Genomic DNA, 22,203 nt, shown 5'->3' with positions numbered 1-22,203 from the left:
TCTCTTCTGTTTTTTCTTTTTTACTCAGTGTCTTTTGCTTTACAATTTCTCATCTCATTTTTTCCTTTTTTCTCCCTTTAATTTGAGACAATTAAGTAAGATGATGATAATTAACTTGGGTAAGACAAATTACAAACTGAAGAAATAATGATAAAGTGCGGTAGCACAATACACCCATGAGGGCAAAGTATATTTTACTTAAGATTTTTGTGGTTTCTTTATTTGAAATTCTACTCTATTATCAAACACAAAGAATGTGTTTTTCTACTACATGTGAAAGAGAAGTGATTTCTGAGAAAGCTCTTCTGCATATGTGGGATAAAACTGTCAAATCTTATTTTAAAAGTTTGGAAGAGTAAACTTACATTGAGTGAGTATGTCTTACTCATACATACCTATCTTCCTATCTCCGCACACACATCCGAGCAGCCTGGCACTGTGCATGTGCCGTAGGGAAGGGCACAGCACGTGCAGCTGGTCAATGGGAAGAGCTCAGTCTCACTGGTAGCTAGCCCCAGACACGGAGTCCAGAGTGTGGTGCAAAACATTTATTTTCTTGTTTTATAAGACACTCATTCTCCAGCTGTAAGCACTGGACTAGCAACACCTGCTGGAACTTATTAAAAATGCAAATCATAGGCTTTGCCCCGTACCCACTGAATCTGAAACTTATTCAGCCAGTCCTCCAGTGATTCTGATGTACTGTAAAGCTGGAGAACTACTGGGAGAGGGGACCTTTCAGACCTTGCGGAATCCGCCCACTCCCTCAAGTGCCTGCCTTCCTCAAGTTTTCTTGCTTTCCTCTTCTATCCGAGTGTGCTCCCCTAGTGTTCTGGCTCCATCTCGTAGTCACGCTCACTCCTGGGGCCCCAGTTGCTGCTCTTGCACACCAAGCCTTGGGGTCTGGCTCAGTCTTGGCGGGTACAATAGTAGACCTTTATATTCTTCCATGAAGAGCAACTATTTCTCTCTTACTTGATCACTTTTGATCAATATTGATCACTTTTCCTTGCAAGGATTCAATGCCTTATTTTGTAAAATGGTTCACTTTCCAAGAGTGATAAAGATGAGAGCATTAAATGGGGGTGCCTTATTGGGCAGTCTGGTTCGTAACCCTCATTCCAGCATTATAATGCCATTTCCTTTTATTCTTTCAAGTGCTTTAATTTAGATGGTGAAGTATTTTACAATCAATTTAAATCATAAGTAATTCTTACATTGTTGGAACCTGGTTAAAGGAAGATTCTCCAAGAAAGACGCGTTTTGGGCATAAAAGTGAAAGACGTCCACTTACAATAGGAAGGCAAGGCAGGACTGGACACAGGATGGAGAAAACTCTTAAGGCTGAGAGTTCAGGATAAATAAGGCTGTGAAGCAGCAGCTTACACTAAGTGAAGCTTAAGGAGGTCATGGACACTGGAGCGTGGTTCTGGTGGGAGCAATAATAAATGAAGCTGCTCAAGGAGTGATCTGAGATAAAGCCTTCCAGGAGTAGGGCACATTTTGTTTCTTACTCTTCCTCCAATAGCATATCAATTTAGGCTTTGTTTTTTGTTTTCATTTTTGTTTTTTTAAAATATTTATTGAAAAGAAACCTAGTATAATTTTGTTTCCTGATTTATGTTGGTTCTGTGTATTTGAAATGCTTATTGCTCTATTTTTCATCAGTTCTGGGCTATATTTCAGACAAATAATCATTGTAAACATAGAAGAAGAATTTACTTTCAACTTTAGTTCAAATTTTCAAATTTAGTTAAAAAATAGGTAGGTACCAAATGATTTACACTCCATAGTAGTTTATGCCTTATAGAATATTAATGCTGGACTGTTGAGATATATTGCCTTTCAAGACAGAATGGAGGAAATTATGCAAATACCTCACTGATATATTGTGATATTGTTTTTCTGAATGCTAATATGATGATTGAATTCTACTGTCATAAAATTATTATATGGGAATCATTTCTGTCACCATTTACAATGAAAAGAATCACATGTTTCATGTTGGTTGGGGAATTTGGAAGCTGTTTAGAAAGAGCATGTTGCATGGCAAAGCTTACCTAAAGCATAAGTAAAAATTATGATAACATTATATATTCGATTATGATAAAATTGTTTAATTGATTTTACACAAATAGTTAATGTTCTTCTCTTTTGGTGGTTGTCTTTGAACATTAAAGGTGTGTTTAACCTTAACGGAGCTTGAGAAGCTTGGCCCTGGGACATAGCATTGCCTATAAGCTCGGCTCTTGTGCCACCGTCATTGTCTCTCCCACATGGCTCCTTGTCACTGTCCCTGAGTGGACAGTACAGATGTCGTGTCCTTTTTTCCTTTTTCTCTTACCTGAGAAAATATGTCCTCCTTTCCTTCTATTGTTTGGAATAATGAATTTAAGAAAGTAGCTTTCATTATGCAATTAATTGTTGCACTTTTTAACTATTAATAATAGAATACATTTCAGAGTTAATGACTATCCGAAAAGGAAAAAGAACAATTAATAAATTGATAAAATATCTTTTCTTTAAATATCATGTAAGTAACTAGTATATTTGTTGATTCATTTATTTAGGTAAATATTATGCTTTGAAGACAGGTAGCAACTAATACTACATTTTAATTTAAACAATTTTTGGAATAGTCTGTGGAGAATAGGGGTTAGCTCTTCCTTAAATGCTTTGTAGAATTCTCCTGTGAAACCATCTGGTCCAGGGCTTTTGTGTGATGGGAGTTTTTTGATTACTGCTTCAATTTCTTTTGCTGTTATTTGTGTGTTTAGATTTTCTGCTTCTTTTTTCATTGAGTTTTGAAAGATTGTATTTTTCTAGAAATTTGTCCATTTCCCCTAGGTTTTCAAATTTCTTGGCATACAGTAGTCCTTCATAGTAATTTCTCACAATCCCTTCTATTTCTGTGGTATCAGTTGTAATCTCTCCTCTTTCATCTCTGATTGTGTTTATTTGAGTCCTCTCTCTTCTTTTCTTGATGAGCACAGAGAACAAGGGGACAGGGACCAGAGGGGAGAGGGAAAGGAATTTAAGAGGAAAAAAGGAAAGGGATTTGGAGGAACAATAGGAAGGACACAGGGACGAGAACTAAGGGGGGTGGAAATGAGAGGGAGGTGAGGAGCAAGGGGTGGGGGAGGCTGGGATGGGAGAAATAGACAAAGAAACTGTACTTGAAAATAACTAAATAAAATTTTTTTAAAAAGAAAAAAATAAACAATTTATAACTAACTGAAGAATGGGTTTAGCCTGGTATTCTTCATTATGATATATGAGGAGATAGTAATTATTCAGCATGCTACACATTGTCTGATTCTTGTTTTACTTTTTTAAAACCATGTGTACTTTAAATTGAATGCCATATTTGTAGAGTTAGCACATACATGATTTTCATGAGTAATGTGTATTTCTATTTAAATTTGTACCCATTTACAACTGCATTTCCTTAATAATTTTCTTCTTTTAAATATATTTTATTAATCATGCCATTACAGTTATTCTGTTTCCCCTCTTCATTCCCCTCCACCCTGCACACCCTCTCCCCCACCATTCCCCCCTTTAGTTTATGACCATGTGTCTCAAGTTCTTTAGATTTTATATTTCCTCTACTATTCTTACCCCCCATCTATTTTCTACCTACCATCTATGCTACTTATTTTCTGTACCTTCTCCCCCCTTCTCCTTCTCCCACTCCCCTGTTGCTAACCCTCCATGTGATCTTCATTTCTATGGTTCTGCTCCTGATCTAGCTGTCCTCTAGCTGTCCTTTTGTTTTAGGTGTGGTTGTTAAAAATTGAGTTTGCTGTCCTTTCATTGTTCATCTTTTTTATCTTCTTTTTCTCAGATAAGTCCCTTTAACATTTCATATAATGAGGGCTTGGTGATGATGAACTCCTTGAATTTGATCTTATCTGAGAAGCACTTTATCTGTCCTTCCATTCTAAATGAAAGTTTTGCTGGATAGAGCAATCTTGGTTGTAGGTCTTTGAATTTCATGACTTGGAATACCTCTTTCCAGCCCCTTCATGCCTGTAAAGTCTCTTTTGAGAAATCGGCTGACAGTCTGTTGGGAACTCCTTTGTAGGTGACTGTCCCTTTATCTCTTGCTGCTTCTAGGATTCTCTCTTTCATTTTAATCTTGGCTAATGTAATTATGATGTGCCTTGGTGTGTTCTTTCTTGAGTCCAACTTCTTTGGGACTCTCTGAGCTTCCTGGATTTCCTGGAAGTCTATTTCCTTTGCCAGATTGGGGAAGTTTCTCTTTTATTATTTGTTCAAATAAGTTTTCCACTCGTGGCTATTTCTCTTCCCCTTCTGGTACCCCTATAATTCAGATGTTGGAACGTTTAAAGATGTCCCGAAGGTTCCTAAGCCTCTCCTTATTTTTTTTTTTTGAATTCTTGTTTCTTCATCCTTTTCTGTTTGGTCATTTTTTTCCTCCTTCTGGTCCATTCCTTTGATTTGAGTCCCAGTTTCCTTTCCATTGCTATTGGTTTTCTGTGCATTTCCCTTCATTTCAATTAGTTTAGTCTTCATATGTTCCTCTAATTTGTGACTGAAATCAACCAGTTCTGTGAGCATCCTGATCACCCGTGTTTTAAACTGTGCATCTGAAAGTTTGGTTATTTCTTCATCACTTAGATTTATTGGCTCTGAAGCTCTGAGTTGTTCTTGAGCCATGTTTTGATATGTTCGTGCCTGTTACGTGTGAGGAGGTGTTCACCAGGGCGGGGCCACCAGGTCGCTGGTTTGTGATGCTGTACGTGGGGGTGGGGTCAGAGAGGGACATTGGCAGTTCCTTCTGCAGCTTCCTGCCGCTGGGCCCTGCGCGGTCCCTACCGCCTATGCCGGTTTATCTGCATGTGAATATCTCCGCCTGCTACTCCACACCTGGGATCCGTCCATGGCTGCTGGCGTACCTGGGTTGTGCACCGGGGTCGGTCCAGTGGATCTTTCCTGTCTGACCACGCTCTGCTGCTGGCTCTGCCCTTCTTACCAATTTGGCTGAAGGGTTTGATGTTGTCAGACTTCCGTATAGTTCAATTTTCTGTGGTTTGGCTACGTTTTTGTTGTTAAAGCTTTGTTGTCTTTAAACTTGGTTGTGCGAGAAGGCACAGTGCTTCCACCTACACCTCCATCTTGGCGGAAGTCCCCTCCTTAATAATTTTCTAACCCAACAATTATGTTTGCTTTTGGAGATAAGAAAGGCATAGAATGTTAGGTGATAGACTAAGAAAATGATATACTTTTTTGTTGTTGTTGAAGTGGGTGATGGGTCTCCAAGTCCTGGTCTTAAAATTGTCACTTTATTTAAAAATGTAGGCTTGAAATCCTAGGCTTATCTTTTACTCACCATTCTTTAGTAATTGACGTTTAGAAATGCTTAAGTATAGTCGTTGGCTGTGGTTTTACTGCAGTTCTTAAAGCAGAAAATCTTCCCCTTATACAATATTAAGGACTGATCTCTTTGAGTTAGAAGACAATTTGTAATATTTATTAGTTGAACAGTAACTAATGGGCTCTTCCAACAGCCACATGGGAGGATTTGCCTTTTTAAATTTTTTTTTCTGTTTTTCAGCTCAGTACTTGAAAATCATTTTTATAGCTATTTTTGTGTTGTTAAAGTCTTGGACTTTAAGCAAACAAGAAACCCACGCAAAAAGAAATAGTTATTAGATCACAGCTCTGTAAGCTTGTTGATGGCATCAGTCGTTCCTGCCTATATCTGCCATCAATGGATTTGGCTTTCATTTGAATAGCTGTATCCAATAAGGCTTAATTTCATTACGTTTACTGTTATTAAATCCCTAGGTGTTAAAAAAAAACATCCTATTCTTTCTGTTTGCTTATTTGCAGTCTTAACATTGGGCTCAAGTTCTGTGTTGTTTTTTTTGCTTTTATAATGTGATTCTGGGATTGTGTGATACTTATTGAGGTATAGTTTTAAAGATTTATGTGACTCCATCTGCAGTCATTTAACCTTGCAAAGCTAACCTGAAAGCAATCTCAAAAAGTGGAATCAGTTAATATGTCTTGCACATTTATTAGTCAATCTAATTGAGTTAAGCTGACCTTTCTGTTTTTTTTTAAATTTTACTGTTATTGAAATATAAGAAATAAGTATATCTCAGTATGCATAGCCCCCCCCCTTTTTCTCCTGTGCGTATGCATCAGAGACAGATGCTGTTTTAAAGGACCAATAATTAGAATAAACTAAACTGACCTGGAATTTTTTTTCTACAAAGGAACTATCATCCTATGAGCTCAGAGATTCACAGCTAACAATTAAATTTTATGCTATGGATGCAACATATATAATGAATTTATAGGTGAAATGTTTAAACTGCTTGATTGTTGGCTTACTGAAATATTTTGCACCTGAGATGTAGATTTAGCAGTAGGACTAATACAGTTCCTTAAGTTTTAAACTTTGACCGTGAGAAAACACTGGCAATAATTTCACAATAGATGTCTATATCAAACCATTAGCTGTATGCCTTAAACTTACACAGTGATGTGTGTCAGTTATTTCTCAATAAAACTGCAAAGAAAAGGAAACATTAATTTTCCCATTAGTCTTTAAAATTTTAATAATTTTACCTAATAATATATATCTCATTTAATAATTTGTAGTATATCTGCTCTTCATTTTATTTCTTGCTATAACAGTCTAAACAGGATACCATTTTAAGAAAAAAAATGGGCCCTGGCTAGTGTAGCTCAGTGGATTGAGGTCTAGCCTCTCAACCAAAAGGTCACTGGTTCGACTCCCAGTCAGGGGACATGCCTTAGTTATGGGCCAAGTTCCCAGCTCAGGGCATGCAGAGAGGCAACTGATGGCTGTATCTCTTGCATGTCAACATTTCTTTCCCTGTTTTCTCCCTTCCTTTCATTCTCTCCAAAAATAAATAAAATCTTTAAGAAAAAAAAAGAAATGGTTAATATACCAGATATCCTGCAGTTATGAAAAATATGACTACATAATAAGCACATAGGTGTACAGCACATGTAAATATTTGCTACATATCACCTTAATCTCTGTTTTCACATTTTTCTGTATAGCAGCTTTATTTCTTCCACGGGAGTATTATTTTCTAGGTTGAAGCTCACTTGCTTTCATACTTTGCAGGTCAGTTTCTTCTGGAAGAAGCTCGCCTCATAGAAGCAGCTGAGATGGCAAAAAAAGCCGCTGAATTGGACAGCACAGAGTTCGATGTGGTCTTCAATGCTGCCCACATGCTCAGGTGAGTCTTTGCTACTATGCTTTAAAAAGACCAACCTTCTGGCTTTGGGAAAGCAATAAATTATACTAATTTCCATCTTACATCCTTCCTGCACATTGGTCAAGTGAGTTATTCTGCTTAGCCATGTTACAATCAGTCAGGACTTTTTTTTCATTCTAGTTTCTGTGTACATTGTGTAGGACATATGAGCTTTCAGCACCCTGAAAGTCATTGAGACCTCCTTTTCACTTCCCTTCAAAAACTATTGGCCATAAAATACAAAAAGGAAAATTATGCAATTGAAATGAATGACTGTCTAATGAAATATCTCCAAAATAAAACATTATGTCAACTTGTCAACTGCATCTTAATATTTGTGGGTTTTTTGTTAATTGTATGGAATGTACCACCTGGATATATTTTATAACGTTTGGTAGAGGAGATCATCAAATACAAATACACTTAAGGCCTATCAAATTCTCAAAATAGCCCTACAATTAGCAGTATTGCTGTGTATTGAAACAATATATCTTTAGGCCATTAGTGCTTCTATTTTCAGAAGGATGATTAGAAAGGTCTTTAGAATAATAGTGAAACCATTAAAAGGCAGATCAATAATTTTTGTTGTGACTATAAAAAGAAAGTCAGTGCTTCCTTAAGTGGGATTTTAGGATAGAGGAGGATGTTTTTAAGAAAATGACTTGATTTATACAGTTATTTAAAAAGTATTGTTTGTCCTTTTAGAAATATGGATACACCTTTCCCATACTCTTACCTGAATTTCATCCTATTAAGTCATCTAAATGCTTCATTAGGTGACAATCATACAACAGACTCAATCTATGACTTCTAGATATAGGTTTGTAATTACTCTTACAAGGGAAGAAAAATAACAGATTCAGTTTACATTTGTATAGATTTAAAACATGAACTTTCAGGAAAAGTAGAGGAAGGTATTTTTTATGTTTATTTTCAGATCATTGTGGATTTGTATGCAGTTACAAGAAGTAATACAGAAAGGTCCCTTGTACCATTTATTCAGTTTCCACATGATAATATAGAACTACCATATAATATCAAACTCAGAATATTGACATTGATACAATTCTCTGGCCTAATTGTCTTTTCAGTTTTACTTGTACTCATGTGCCGGGGGGTGGGGTTAGTTCTATGCACTTCCATCAATATGTAGCTTTTGCATCCATCACCACAGCCAAAATTCAGACAGTTTTCATCACTGCAAGGGTGTCTTTTTATAACCACATGTCCTTGTCCCCCCAGGAACCAATTTTTAAAGCAAGCTTTACAGATTACTTTGGATTTATAATCTGAGAGTGTTAGTGTAACTGTATGTCAGTGGCTTCCATCTTGGCTTTCTATGTTTTTAAATAAGGAACTCAAAGTCTGTTTAAGAGGAAGGAGTGTACTGTTAGTTTTCTTTTGAATGCCCTCACTCCACATAATATTCCTAAAGCTGACACCTACAAAGAGAAATCAGGATTTCAATGACTCTTGCTATATTGTAATATAAGCTGTGGTCATTTTGCAAGAACCTTCAATGGAAAAATAATTTTTCATAGACACTTTAATTTGCATGACAAAGTTAGATACTGTATTAGGGACAGAACTTTTGGCTCTTCATGAATAAAGCCACTGTGCTTTTACTCACAAAAAGCCATTTGTTATGATGGGAATGCACAAGTTTCTACAGGCTAATTCATTTTAATCATCGCAGATACTTTCATCAGTAAGGCAGTTTGCTACATATTAAATCAGTTTCTAAAACTCAAGGTCTACCAATGGAAACCCATTATAAGAACATTACAAAAAATGTCCTTGTTAAATACATCACTTATAACTTTTCCTTAATTACTATAATGCTAGAAACCAATGAAAATTTTTTGTTATACATTGGTGATATGGAAATATTTGTGATTTATTTTTCAGGACCTTCTCTCTAGCTTTTTGCATTCTGCATTCCTCATTAAGTTGCAGTCAGTCAGCACCTCCCTGTATGTATTAATTGCAAATATGACCATAGCAGCCTGGCCATATTCTTCTAAACTTGTGGTGGTCTGCAAGAATGTTTTCACTTCATTTTTTGTTTGTTTTTTGGCTCTGTCAAATTCAACTATTCTTGAGTGCTTACTGTGAAACTTCTTTCCCTATTAATCAGAAACATTTAGGAGTTGGTTTGCTAAAAGGAATACGAAAGCTTACTGATTTTCCCTTGAATAGAGCCTTATCACAATGGTTAACTCTCAGGATTTGGCCTATTTAATGTTATGTATAACATTTACCCAGGGGATGCAAAATTGTTTGTTATAAATTGAGTTTGACATTAATTTTTTCCTCCAGAGCCCTATTCTTTTCCAGGACATTTAGGACATAAAATTGGAAAGGTTTGGTGACCAACTGGTTATGAAGGAAAGGACAGATGTCTCCCTGGTTGTGTCTTGGTTAGCCAAATTAATGGTTGACCTAATATTCAAAATTAGCAATCTAGGGATGCTATAGTTTAAAATATGGTTTGAGAACACTCATTTAACTTCCCTTTTCTTGGCCAATTCCCAATAAAATGACCCATATAATCTATTAATAAGGAATAACATTTCATCCCAAATGCAAAAAAAAGAAATAAAGAAAAAATGTTACTCTATAGTTGAAATGAAATTTCAAGAGCTGAGAGCCTGTGGCCACCCATGAAAGGAAAAATCTTTATCTTATGGGACCTTCAAGGGCCTTGAAATTTGAGAAATTTCCAGCAGACCCATTTTAGTTCTCAATAATGAATAATGATCTTTCTCTGTAGAAAATTTTGAATTATGTGATTTCAATTTGACAGTTCAGGTAAGAATAACAAATTAGATGTATTCAAGTAAAGGGCCCTCATTGAAGCAGTGAGATTCACATTAAATCCATGAGAACCACTTATTAGTCATGATAGCAAGATGAATCACAAGAACACTGTGTGGTGGGAGAAGTATTCATTCTCTTTACCAAATATGTCTGGCCTTGCCCCTTGGCGAAATGATGGGATTGCACTTCCCGGCCATTTGCTAAGTGGAAGACCTTCCTGGGTCTTATTTGGGTCATTGGACTATGTGAACGCGATGTGTGCCACTTTCATAAGAGTCAGTGCTTTCCCCTTGTTCTGACTTGGAAATTGTGGAAATAGATCCTGAAATGACCAGAGCAGACACACCTCCCTTTCACCGTCTTTAGGATGAGAAGTAAACTCTGATGTCGTAATTCACTGAGAATTGGGATGTGTTTATTAACTCCAGTGTAGCCTAACCAGTCCTAACTGATACAATATACACCTGCAGAAAGAGAAGTAGTTGGAAAGAGAAACAGTACAACATCAGAAAAGATTACTAAGAGATCAGTAGTCTCTCCAAATTTATAACTTAAGTGGAGAAAATATACAACTGATAGACTGATAACTTAAATAGAAGTATTTCCCAGAACTTAATGGAAAATACTAAAAACATAAAAATGATAAAACTGAGGAGATAAAAGATTATAAGATGGATCAAGTATATGATACACCCTCATAGTTGTATATTTGTTTGCATTGCCTAATTATATATAGTATAGGTATGCACATATAGTTATATACATTCATGTTTAGTATATACATAGTATGTGCTTTATAGTTTTGTGTGTATATAAAGATGTATATAATTGTACATATTTATATATAAACTTGTATATGCGCACATTTTGTATATATAAATAGAAAATTTCTGAAGAAGAGCATAGAGCAGATTTCAACAAATAGAGAAAATTCCCAAGATAGAATGAAGGCCTTCAATCACCACATTGAAAGCAAAGTTAATGAAAATAGATCTGTGTCTAAACTTGTCTTCACATATGGGTCACAGTTTTTTGTTGCAGACTAAATAATTCACTCTTGCCAGTATTTATTATTTAACAGATATTCTTATTAAAGAGTGTCCTATAGCCCCAGAATTCTCTCACAGGCTTGGGAGTGGTCTGCACATCCAGAAATCAGGCCAAGCCGCCCTGCTCCCTCCGGGGCTCAGCAGCTTTTGCATCAGGAGCTCTGCCACCACTGTCCATGAGGAACCAAGCAGAGTGGGTGCCACATTCATTGAAAGATCATTCTCCTGGGCACAGCTCTCTTCTTCATTATGCTTACTTCCGACTTCCGCTCTCTTGAGGTTGCTACTGAACGGTGGAACCTGAGTTGTACACGGGAACCTTGGCTGAAATAGTGGGAAGATGAGGGAGTTTCTGGCTTCTGTCTTGCTTAGGAAGGTGGGATCCACATTGCAGCTAATGACCCAATGTATTTATAGGGAGGGTGATCACAGATGTTGAGAGCCTCACATAATGAGTGTTGACTGTTCGTGTCGACATTTTTAGTACTTCAAATAAAATGGAAAAAGTGCTAGATGCTTCCAGATGAGAGCATTATAAAAAGCAGATTGGTTATCATCAAAGAAAAATATCAAAGGAATTTAAAATGCTAGAACTCAGTAGAGTTTTGTGTCTGGAGAGTTGTGAGAGGAAAGTATTTAATCACTTATTCCATTAGAAGCATTTTGTATGAATGTTTTGATTCAGTGTTCTCCCAGAACTGGAAGCTAGAAAGGGCATAAAGATATTTGATAACTGAGTGGAAGTGTAGAGGCACTAAAAACAAACTTTACCTGATTCACAGCACTCGTGGGCTCAAGCGGAAAGTTACATTTTATTCTTGCTTGATTTTAATCCACATTCAGGGTAAGGGAGGAAGAAAAGTAGCACTTATTAAAATACTTCCTGTTGGCCTGGCATCATATTTTGCATTTCATATCTGTCATCCTCTTAGTTATAATTCCTCGTAGGGAATGTAGAAATACTCCCATTTTACAGGTGAGGATACTGAGGCTCCAAGAGAGTCAACATTTCCCATAGTTGGTAAAGTTGAGGTTTAAACTTAGTGTATTCTGGCCACGCATAACTCAGACTTCACTGTGTCTTTTTGGCTCCCCCGGGTCTTTACAACTGGGTGACTAACTAGAAGCACTGATTCCTGAATTTATTAATGGAGAAAGGATTTATTGAGAGTAACGGGTTATCAGATATGTGTAAATCCTAAATAGACCCTTCCAATATTTTTAATTACTTCTTTATGGTAAACTTTAGAAAATAGATTTACAGTCATAGGAGAGAGACCTCCAAGTTTTTACTCTCAAAGGGGTATTACATTTTTAGAAATACCCTTATGGTATAGAGTCTTACAGAGGACACAGCCGAGGGGGCTGTGCACTTAGCTTTTTTCTAGGCCTCCAGGCCCAGGTCGTGACCTCTCCTTAAGGGGGTCAGGAAGGCTTCGCTGCACTGCACCAGCTGGTTTCCATGTTGCCAGAAGTTACAGAGACCAGAGTGAATATGTGGGGCAGAATTATCTTTCAATGTCTATACTCAAACAATACACTCTTATAGAATCAATTATATTAAAGGTACAGAATTTAGATGTACTAGTTTCTTTATAAATTTCACTGGAAGTGAGATAAAATTGAAAGTTCTTACGTGAGAAAGGAATAAAATCATTCTTTTTTCCAAGAAGATGGGCGGTGTGGGTGGGAGGAGAGAGCAAGAGGGAGAAAGGGAGAGTATGTGTGCATGTGTGTGTGTTGGCTGTTGGAAATACATGTAACTCCAAGGCCCTCTAGGTTGTATACTTCTTAACATCTCCAGAACGACCAAAGACCCCTTGAAAAGTCATTGGGTGTTCCAGTTTTAAATTGTACTTCACTGCCAACCTTTGGTCAAGAGGGGCTGATTTCAACTAGGTTGTAAGGCTTTTAAAGCAAAGAGTGGCAGATGAGATTGAAGGTGGGCATCTTTTAACCCAGCGCCTCTTCAACATTAACATGTATGTAAATCACCTGGGGATCTTGTTAAATTGCACATTCTGATCCAGTATGTTTGGGTGGTACCTGAGGCTTTACACTTCTAACAAGTCCCAGGTGATGCTTATGATGTTGGTTTTTTGGACCACCCCTGCGAGTCAGTTCTATCTTACCTTCCTTCTTTACACTTCTCCCCCCATTACACCTTGAACATAGGTAGTAATTTACTATGTATGAATAATATAATTGGCATTGTCAATACATATTTCCTCCCTTTTTATTTTTTGATATATTTCATTAGGTAACCTTTCTAGATACAGGCTTAACCTGTTCTTAGCAGCCTTGAGAGATTCGAGGCCATTAAAGAATGGGCTCAAATGCTCAGGAGGCATCCATAAATTTCTAACTCAGAAGAATTTTTTAAAAATAGGTTTATTGATTTTAGAAAGAGAAGGGAGAGAGAGAGAGAGAGGTTGGTTGCCTCCCATATGTGCTCTGATCAGGAATCAAACCCACAACCTAGCTATATGCCCCGACTGGGAATTGAACCCCCAATCTTTTGGTGTACGGGATGATGCACCAATCAACTGAGCCACACTGGCCAGGGCCTAAGAGGAATCTTTTGTGAAACTATACCATCAGCACAGTCTTGACAGATACCTACAGGGAATGAAGCCATTTCTGATGTCTTGACAGAAAAAGTTTTCATTTAAGAAGGCTCAGTGGTCATAAACAATTTATTCTAAGAGTTTCATTATGCGGATCTTTTCTGCTCCATTGTTTGTGTATATGTGTGACTCTGGTGTTAACTATTTTAAGATTTCCTATATATATTTTTATGTCCTAGTTCATTTCAGTCCTACTGTAGATCTACTGTACAGGTTATCAACTTGAATTAAAATTTAGTGCTGCTTTGAGTAACTTAAAGCTGAACGTCAGTTCAGCAGTTGGCAGGTACCCAGGAAACCTCAGCTACTGTTCCATTCTACTTTCATGATATAGGAGCAAACCTCTCTCTAGTGATAAATAAATAAATAAATAAATAAATAAATAAATAAAGCCACAACTTATCCTTGAAAAGAATCACAAAGAATGATAAAGTACTATCTTTTTTGTTATTATCTATATTAAATAATTTCAATTAAAAATTGGCAATTCACAACTATTAATAACCGTAGTTAAAGAGAATCTTCTAATTTTTTTTATTTTTTATATTTCAAGGAAGTAAATTTAAATTTAGAAAGTTTTAATTTTATAATTCTCATGAAATACTTTAAAATGTAGGTAATTGTAAGTGATTCTTTTAATCAGATTTTCTAAAACATTTCACAGAGTATATTAAGTTGCTATTTCATAACATAATTGATTCCAAAATTTTTTTTATTTATCTCTTCTTGTAAGGAGTATTGGGTCATAAGCCTATATTCTAAAAAATGTGTTTCTATTATAAAATAACACCCGAGAGGGGAATCAGATATATGAACTATATTTCTATATATTTTAATAGATGTAAGTCTCATAGTCCCATGTGCAAAAATGGAATTTTATCGTGATCAAGGATAATAATTATTTGTGACTTTTGTTACTGTATGTTCTTACCCTGCACCTACCTTTTCACTGATGGCAAAAAAAAAGAACTGAATCTAAAGACTTTTAAAATATAATAGGTTCAATTCATTGATTTGGGGTGGGGATTCCAAGGTTTACTGTGTACTTCATAGTCCAATTTACACTTACAATCTAGGACTTTTTTTTACTTCCTTACCTCATGGTTCTGAGAGGCCACAGACAGCATGAAAACGGGGTGGGCCCTATATGAAGGTCTGTCCAGAAAGCATCCAGTCCTGTCAGAGGAAAAACGGAGACATTTACTGAAGAAAATACAAAAAAATGTTGTCCATAGGGCAATGATGCTTCAGTCCCCTTCGTAGTAGGCACCGTGGGACCTCACACAGTTCTCCCAATTGCCATCAGCTGCCCTATCATATTTTCTTGAATCTCATTTATCTGAAATCTCCTCCCTTTCAAAAGTGATTTTAGTTGGCGGAGAAGCAAGAATTCGCAGGGCACCAAATCTGGGCTATAGGGGAGCTGTCAACCTGAGTGGTTTGATGTTCCACCAAAGAACGCTGCACAAAAAGTGATGCATGAACAGGTGCATTGTCATAATAAAATTGTTACTCACCAGTTGCCTTTAGCTATGAATCATCCAAATAGTTTCCATAGAGGAATGTTCAAGCTTAACACAAAATTGGATACACATTCATTGCTCTACTTGCTCAGTCATTTTGAAGAGACAGTGACACAGTACACACACTCACTCAAGGGCATCTGCCACCCCCACTGGCTAGTACAGTGAAGTCATCATTGTTCACATATTTGCATTCCAGTCCATTCTCCTTGGCTTCCAGGTTACATCAATGTCACACAAATCGTTCTCATTATATTAACAATGGTTGGACTTTTTCTGGATATCATAGACCTCGTAAACGATGATGGACAGGTATTGGTATTTAGAAAGAAGCTCCCATTTGAGTCCATGGTTGGTATAATGATTAAATTCTTATTCTCTAGATATGGGACATAACTTAATGTTGACTCTTGGGATGGCATGTTAGATGGGGATAGTCACTCATCTGAACCCAGTGTAGCTTCTTGGTACCCGTGATTTTCCTTTCAGTCTTTTGAAGATCGCTTGCCTTTTGAAGGTCACTGTGGCTAAAACACAAGGTTGTCTACAGCTGGCATGAGAGATCTCTTGGCAGAGATGACTGCTTTCCCCTTTACTCACCTTCTGAATCTTCCACTCAGACACGTGGGATTACCCACCTTCTGAGTCTTCAGAACTCACCTACTGGGACATGTAGGAAACCTATAGTTCCCTTCCATGTCTGCAACCACCTCCCCAAGATGGGAGATCATGGAAGTAAGAAAGTGAGAGTTCAGCACTCTTCTTTTGTTTCCTCCATCCCTAGTTCATCGCTTTTCCCCTCTTGGGGAGAGAGTGAGGTCCATGGGGCAGAACAGAATAGCATGTTTCACTCCTACTCTTAATACTATACCTTGCCCAAGTGGTCTGGTGAGGTCCACTTCTCTCAGTTTGGGAGGTGGAGTTGGGCAGGAGGTAAAACCTGGGACTGCAAATATTCTCCACATTCTCCCCATTTCAAATCTCATCTCTTATACTTAAGTCATGGCTTTTTAACATAATCAAAAAGGATTCCTTTCTTGGTACTTGATTTAGTAATTGTCATGGTCATCTACCACAGAACAATGTACCTCATGTTACTGTGCTACATCTTGTTGTATAACACCAGCATGTTCTTGTGGTTCAGCTATTTAGTTTGGAGGCCTTGACCACCCCCAGCTTACCCCCTTCCCAGCTCTGTAACAGTGGGGAAGTTTTCAACTTCTTGAAGCCTCATTTTAATCATCTGTAAGTGAACAGCTATGTAGACAGAAAATTAGAAATTTTCTGTTCCAGAAAAGAAATAGTAAAGAAAAAATGATACTAGATTTCTGAAAAGTATATTTTATCACCTTTAAACACTTCCATGCCAGCAGTTCTGGCAGCCTGAGTCTTGTCATTATTGTGCAGCGACCCAGTGGTTGAAATTCTTGACAATCAGGGGTCCTTAGAATCCTCTAAATAACTGGCAGAATATTGCAAATTTACTCAGTTTTCAAATGTTAATTAATGATTCAGTAATCTTTGAAATTAAGATTTAAGTACTTCTCGTATACTTGTTGTAAAAGGGAGTATGAAATACAGCATATACTGTAAAGTAGACACTAGTAGGCACTGGACCATTCCTCATGAGTTCTCTTTCTCGTCCAGAGCATGAAAAGAGGATGTAAGTGAGCATTCAGGGAACTGACATACTCCTTTCCCTGTGGTTACCATGTGTTTTCATAAATGCCTGCTGATGAGTAGGCAAGAAAGACCATTTAATATTAGAAGCAAAGCCCTAGAGTGAAAATTAATTTTCACAGTTATGATACATCTAATAAATTCAACTTTTTAAAAAATTTCCTTTGAGTATCCTCAATTTTACTTCTAGCTTAAGAAAGTAAGTCTTTTGAACTAGATATGTCTTTTACTAATTAAACCACTAAAGATAATTAAGAGTTTAGAAACTACTAACCATATTTGGGGGGGAAGCATTTTTTTACTTGCATTGATTATTATTTTAAAGTCTTTTCATCTAGTGAGTTCCTCAGTTCCTTATCTACCTCATGAATTTGAATGTCCATAAAGATGAATATAATTGGTAGCTATGCTTTCTGTGTTAAACATATATGGGGTGATTTTTCTTCAAAGTAAATTATGTCTTTGTAGTATTAAGTTACTCTAATTTCCTACCTCCCTGCCTTTATTTTCCCCTGGAGAAAACCCTTCCAGGGCACGACCTAATGAATTCTGGTTCAAATTTCCAAATGAATCTGAACCAAAGTGATTCTATAATTTGGTGAAGGAAACCTTCATTAAATGCCCAGCGAGGGAATTTTTAGTCTTTCATACCAGACCAAAGTACTTTTCTTGACATATTGAAATTGAACTTCAACATTTATGAGACTATAAATTGCAACAGCACATTGTAACATGTCATGAGTCCAGTAGAGCCTCAGGTCAAGGGTTTTTACTTTCTCTATAACCCCATTAAAAATAGCAGTGTTTCTAATTATATTTTCTTTAAAAATTAGAAAAATATGTCCTCCTCTCCAGAGAAATGTTATCTTCAGTTATTCTTATAATTTATTATGATTGCATGGGCTGTGTCTTTATAGCTTGTATTTGGCTTGACCAAAGTGCAAATTCAATATTATAGGTATAACTACTTAGCCTTCTCCTTTGAAACCTGAAAGTGGTTTTGTAATTGAGAGAGTTAATTTTTGTTTTTCCTCTATATTCCTGACTTCTGCCATCTTCTTATCTCAAAAGCTTCTTAACATTACAATTTCAAGGGAACACTACTTTAACTGCAAGACCCAAATCTATTTACTACTGTGTTCACATTTAGTTGACCCTCTGAAGTTGAATTATTGTTTTCCTATAGCATTTCTTTTGTACCCTTCAAATATGGTCACCAGATTATAGCATATCCTGCAAGAGCTTCTAGCTCTTATGATCTATCATTTTGGAAGGGTTTCTGAAGTAGCGTGACATCATAGAGAAACATGCTGTGTTGATGGCTAATTGGCTAGTGTTCTTCAGGACACTGTCATTTTATTATTCTGCTAACTGGTTGGCTGAATAGAGAGGTTTGCTATGAGTTGTAAGAACAGATAATGCACAAACATATAAAATTCAGTGTGCATCTTATTTATAGATGTGAACTGTGTGACTCATGGGATTTGTTGGTAATCAAGAGAAACTGACTCTAACAGTCTGAAGGCTGTGGGAACTACAGAATTCATCGTGGGCTGGAATACATAGCTTGAATTAGTAAGACACAAGGTAGCCCTTGGGATCAAGAAGCAGGATATCCAATAGAAATTCTCTACAGGGAGGGTCTAGCCAGGACGTAGCCCCATCACTTCCACCATTGTCAGTGAACTCTAGTCTTCCCTTCATCTTTCTGTCAGTGGTTCAGAAATGATAGTCTTCCAAGCAAGAACATTCAGTTAGCTGAGCCCATGTCACATGCCTGCCCTGTGGCCTCAGGACATGAGGAAGGAGACACTGGCCTTTTATTTATTTATTTTTTCCCGTAGGCTATACACAATGGAAGGTTCTCCTCCTCAGTTGGGAAGTGGCTTTCTAGAGAGATTGAGGATTTTTTTTAAAAGCAAAACTGCAGATATCTACTATTTTTATAAAACAAGCAACTCATTATTAATTTCTATTTATTTACTGTAAATCCTCACCTGAGGATATTTTTATTATTGATTTTAGAGAGGGAAGAAGGTGGAGAGAGAAAGAAAAACTGATTGGTTGCCAACCATATGCACCCTAACTGAGGATCAAACCCACAATCTACATATGTGTCCCGACCAGGAATTGAACCTACAGCCTTCTGGTATATGGAACAATACTCCAACCAATTGAGCCACCTAGCCAGGGCTTGACAAGTTATTTTTTTTAATAAATTTCTATTTCTGGGACATCATGAAGCTAAAGAATTCCAGCTCTGTTAACATATTATCTGGGCTAGCTTGGAAAAGGAAAGTAATATTTCTAATTCCTAATATTTAACTTTAAGATAATAATATTGACTGAGTGGGATTGTGTTGAGATACGATTTATAATGCCTGAAAGACAATGAAAAGTACATTTCATGCATTCATTTCTTTCACAGTCTATTCCTGCTCAGGCAACTTATTCTTTGATTGGTGTGATTGTAATTTTTAAAAAGTTAATATAACTTTGCTGCATGATGATTCTGTTCACTTATCTACCATTTAAAAATGAATGATAGTTTCTTTTTTTTCCTTCAACAGACAGGCCAGCCTCAATGAAGCAGCTGAGCAGTATTATGACCTGGCGGCCAGGCTGAGGCCTGATGTAAGTACTTTGCTGAGGAGAAGCGTTGCTCTCAGGGACAGACTCACAGCATGTGATATTTTAGACTAGAAGCCTCTTCACACTGGATTTTTCCTCTCTGATCCCTCGTTCTGAATACCCCCTAAATGGCTACTTCAGCAATAAAATCTGCCCATCTCAAGCTTCCTTCTCTTCCCAGAGGTGCACATTTCTGTTCTTTATCCCATGTAAATCATCACATTTTTATCATCAGGTTTTAGCATTTCTAGATACTTTGCATTTGGAAGACTGCAAAGTTAGAATTAGGTTTTTGAAAGTTTATTTGCTGTGGTGTTAAATATCTCAGGAGTTTCTAACCTCTTCAGTATTTTTTTAGTTTATAGGTAGTCAAACCTCGAGCCATGAGCCTTTTTCATATTCCACAGTCCTCGTTTCTAATAACTTTACTTTTCTATTTTATCAAGTATGTTTTTATTAGAATTTTTCCCTGGGTAGTCACACTTCCATAAAGTAAGATGGATACAAATTAGATCATTACTACTGAAATAGAGGAACGATTTCTGAGAAAATAAGAATGGGTTTTGTATCGGTCTTCTAAGCACTTTTTATTCACAGCACGTCACTGCATTCCAGTACATTGCGTTTATTCTCATACACACGGATGCTCTGCATCACTCTCCAACACCGAAACCTCTACCCTGCTCTCTGGATCTACACCATCTATTGAGAAATGTGATTTTGTAATGAAAGTGCATGTGTGATGTGACTACAAATGATGGAATCAGTCCCATTTCTTTACACTAACTCATCTGTTGGTCCAATAAACATCTATAGAGTGCCTGTTTTGTGATAGGATATAGAGAATTCATACCCTGAAAGACCACACAATGTAGTAGAGAAGACTGAACGTAACCAGCTAATTGAAATACAGTGTGGCGATTCCTACAGAGAGGAGTATACAGCTCTGTGGGAGCACAGGAGGAGGATTGATGCTTGGTGAAGGCAACCCACACAGGAAGTAGCTTTTTTTTCAGGGGATTCAACCACATGTAACCTTGGCCCTGAATCTAAATGTCCTTAGTTTCATTAATAATGAGGTACTTTTAAGACTTAGTGAGCTGTTTGTAACAGAAGAAAATAATTTTATAGTTGTAATGGGAGCAATAATACCAGCTAACACTCACTGAGCACTAACATGTACCAAGCGTCGTGCTAAGCACTTCCTATGAATTTCCTCGTTCATTTCTCAGAGCAACCACAGGTAGTTCCTTGGTCCCTATTCTGCTGAAGCTCAGAGAAATGTACCCAGTGTCACACCTAGTAAGTTGAATCATATTGGAACCTGGGTTGCTCTGTGCATAAGAGAAAGCTTGATGGGAAATAGCTTGCACTTATATTTAGAAAGGAAACACAGGCTGGAAGTCCAGGAAACCAAAATAAGAATGGTCTTCATTGAGTAACCAGTGAGGACCTATTAAGTGCCAAGCACTATTCCTGGCACTGGATGCACAGCAGCGAACAAAATTGACAAGAGTCCCTGCTAGTTGGGAGCTTAGCATCCAGACTAAGGAGATGCTGCAGAGGCAGATAAGTATATGGCATGTCAGACAGTGATGAGTACTTTGGAGAACAACAGAGTGGGAAAAGGGAGTTAGGAGGTGCTTGGGGGAGGTGTGCAGAATGCCCAGGTTGGGCATTTTTGTGTAGCATTGACCAATATAATGCTTGTAATATACATAATAAATGATGGTGTTAAAATTAACATTTATTCATTGAGTATGTCACTTGAGTGTCACTTTTATATTTGTTAAGTGGTTGATCAAAAGGACTTCTTCAGCATATTGTAATGGATTAGTGAGAGAAGAGCTGTGAGCTATTTGACTTGGCCTAAAAAATGAGAAAGGCACTGAGGAGCCACAAAACTTAAGCCTGACTCATGAGATTGTTTATTTTAAATGACTAGCCAAATAATAAAATCAGTATTTACTCTCCAACTCAAAGCCATTTTTTCTGAAACCCCCAAAAGTTTGTTCATAAATATGGTATAGACTGCTTTTGAAAAATGTATTTATTCAAATGAAACCTCCATTATCTAAGTATTTTAGGGACTAGGATAGAATAGAAAGTTCATATTTAACAGTAAGTAAATGATGTTACAATTGATGGATCTCCACATGCGGTATTTTCTTTCTCTTTTAAGAATGGTGCTTTGGTTTTCTATATGGAATCTAAGTAGGTGGATGCCACCAGGACAGAACTGATAAAATACAGTAAGATTTTACTCTGAACTGAAGAGATCTGCTTAATTAATAGCCCATGTAATGATTTATTAGCAGTTAGCATCTGATCTAAATTAAACATCCGTCTGATGTTTCTCTTGCTCATAGCTGTTTATTAACTTTGTCGTAAAAGCATTGTCATTTCTATGCTTTAACTTAATAAATTTTAATTGCCTGCTTATATGGGAACACAGCTGAAGAGATCTCAGTTCCCGCTCCATATTTAAATAGTTTCACTATCTTTTCTCTTTTTTTTGTTTTCTACACGATACTCTAGTCTCACTCTTACTTTGCATAAAGCATATCTGTTTAAATGTCCAACTGCAAGAATCAGTAGTTGTATGTGG

General features: G+C 36.9%; 1 protein-coding gene across 2 annotated transcripts in view; it reads left to right on the top strand.

The window, feature by feature from the left end:
* Positions 1-22,203, top strand: part of TMTC2 (transmembrane O-mannosyltransferase targeting cadherins 2) — a 399,954-nt gene that overhangs the window by 333,456 nt on the left and 44,295 nt on the right. For both annotated transcript variants that reach the window (XM_037143435.2, XM_053658800.1), the window contains exons 10-11: positions 7,133-7,247; positions 19,535-19,598. In XM_037143435.2, coding sequence (XP_036999330.2) covers positions 7,133-7,247; positions 19,535-19,598 — 179 coding nt within the window. The remainder of the gene's footprint in view (positions 1-7,132; positions 7,248-19,534; positions 19,599-22,203) is intronic.

Source organism: Artibeus jamaicensis, unplaced genomic scaffold, assembly GCF_021234435.1.
Source record: "Artibeus jamaicensis isolate MK-2021 breed Jamaican fruit bat unplaced genomic scaffold, CSHL_Jam_final scaffold_584, whole genome shotgun sequence".
In the NCBI taxonomy this organism is placed as follows: domain Eukaryota; kingdom Metazoa; phylum Chordata; class Mammalia; order Chiroptera; family Phyllostomidae; genus Artibeus; species Artibeus jamaicensis.
This window is presented reverse-complemented; position numbering and strand designations above follow the sequence as displayed.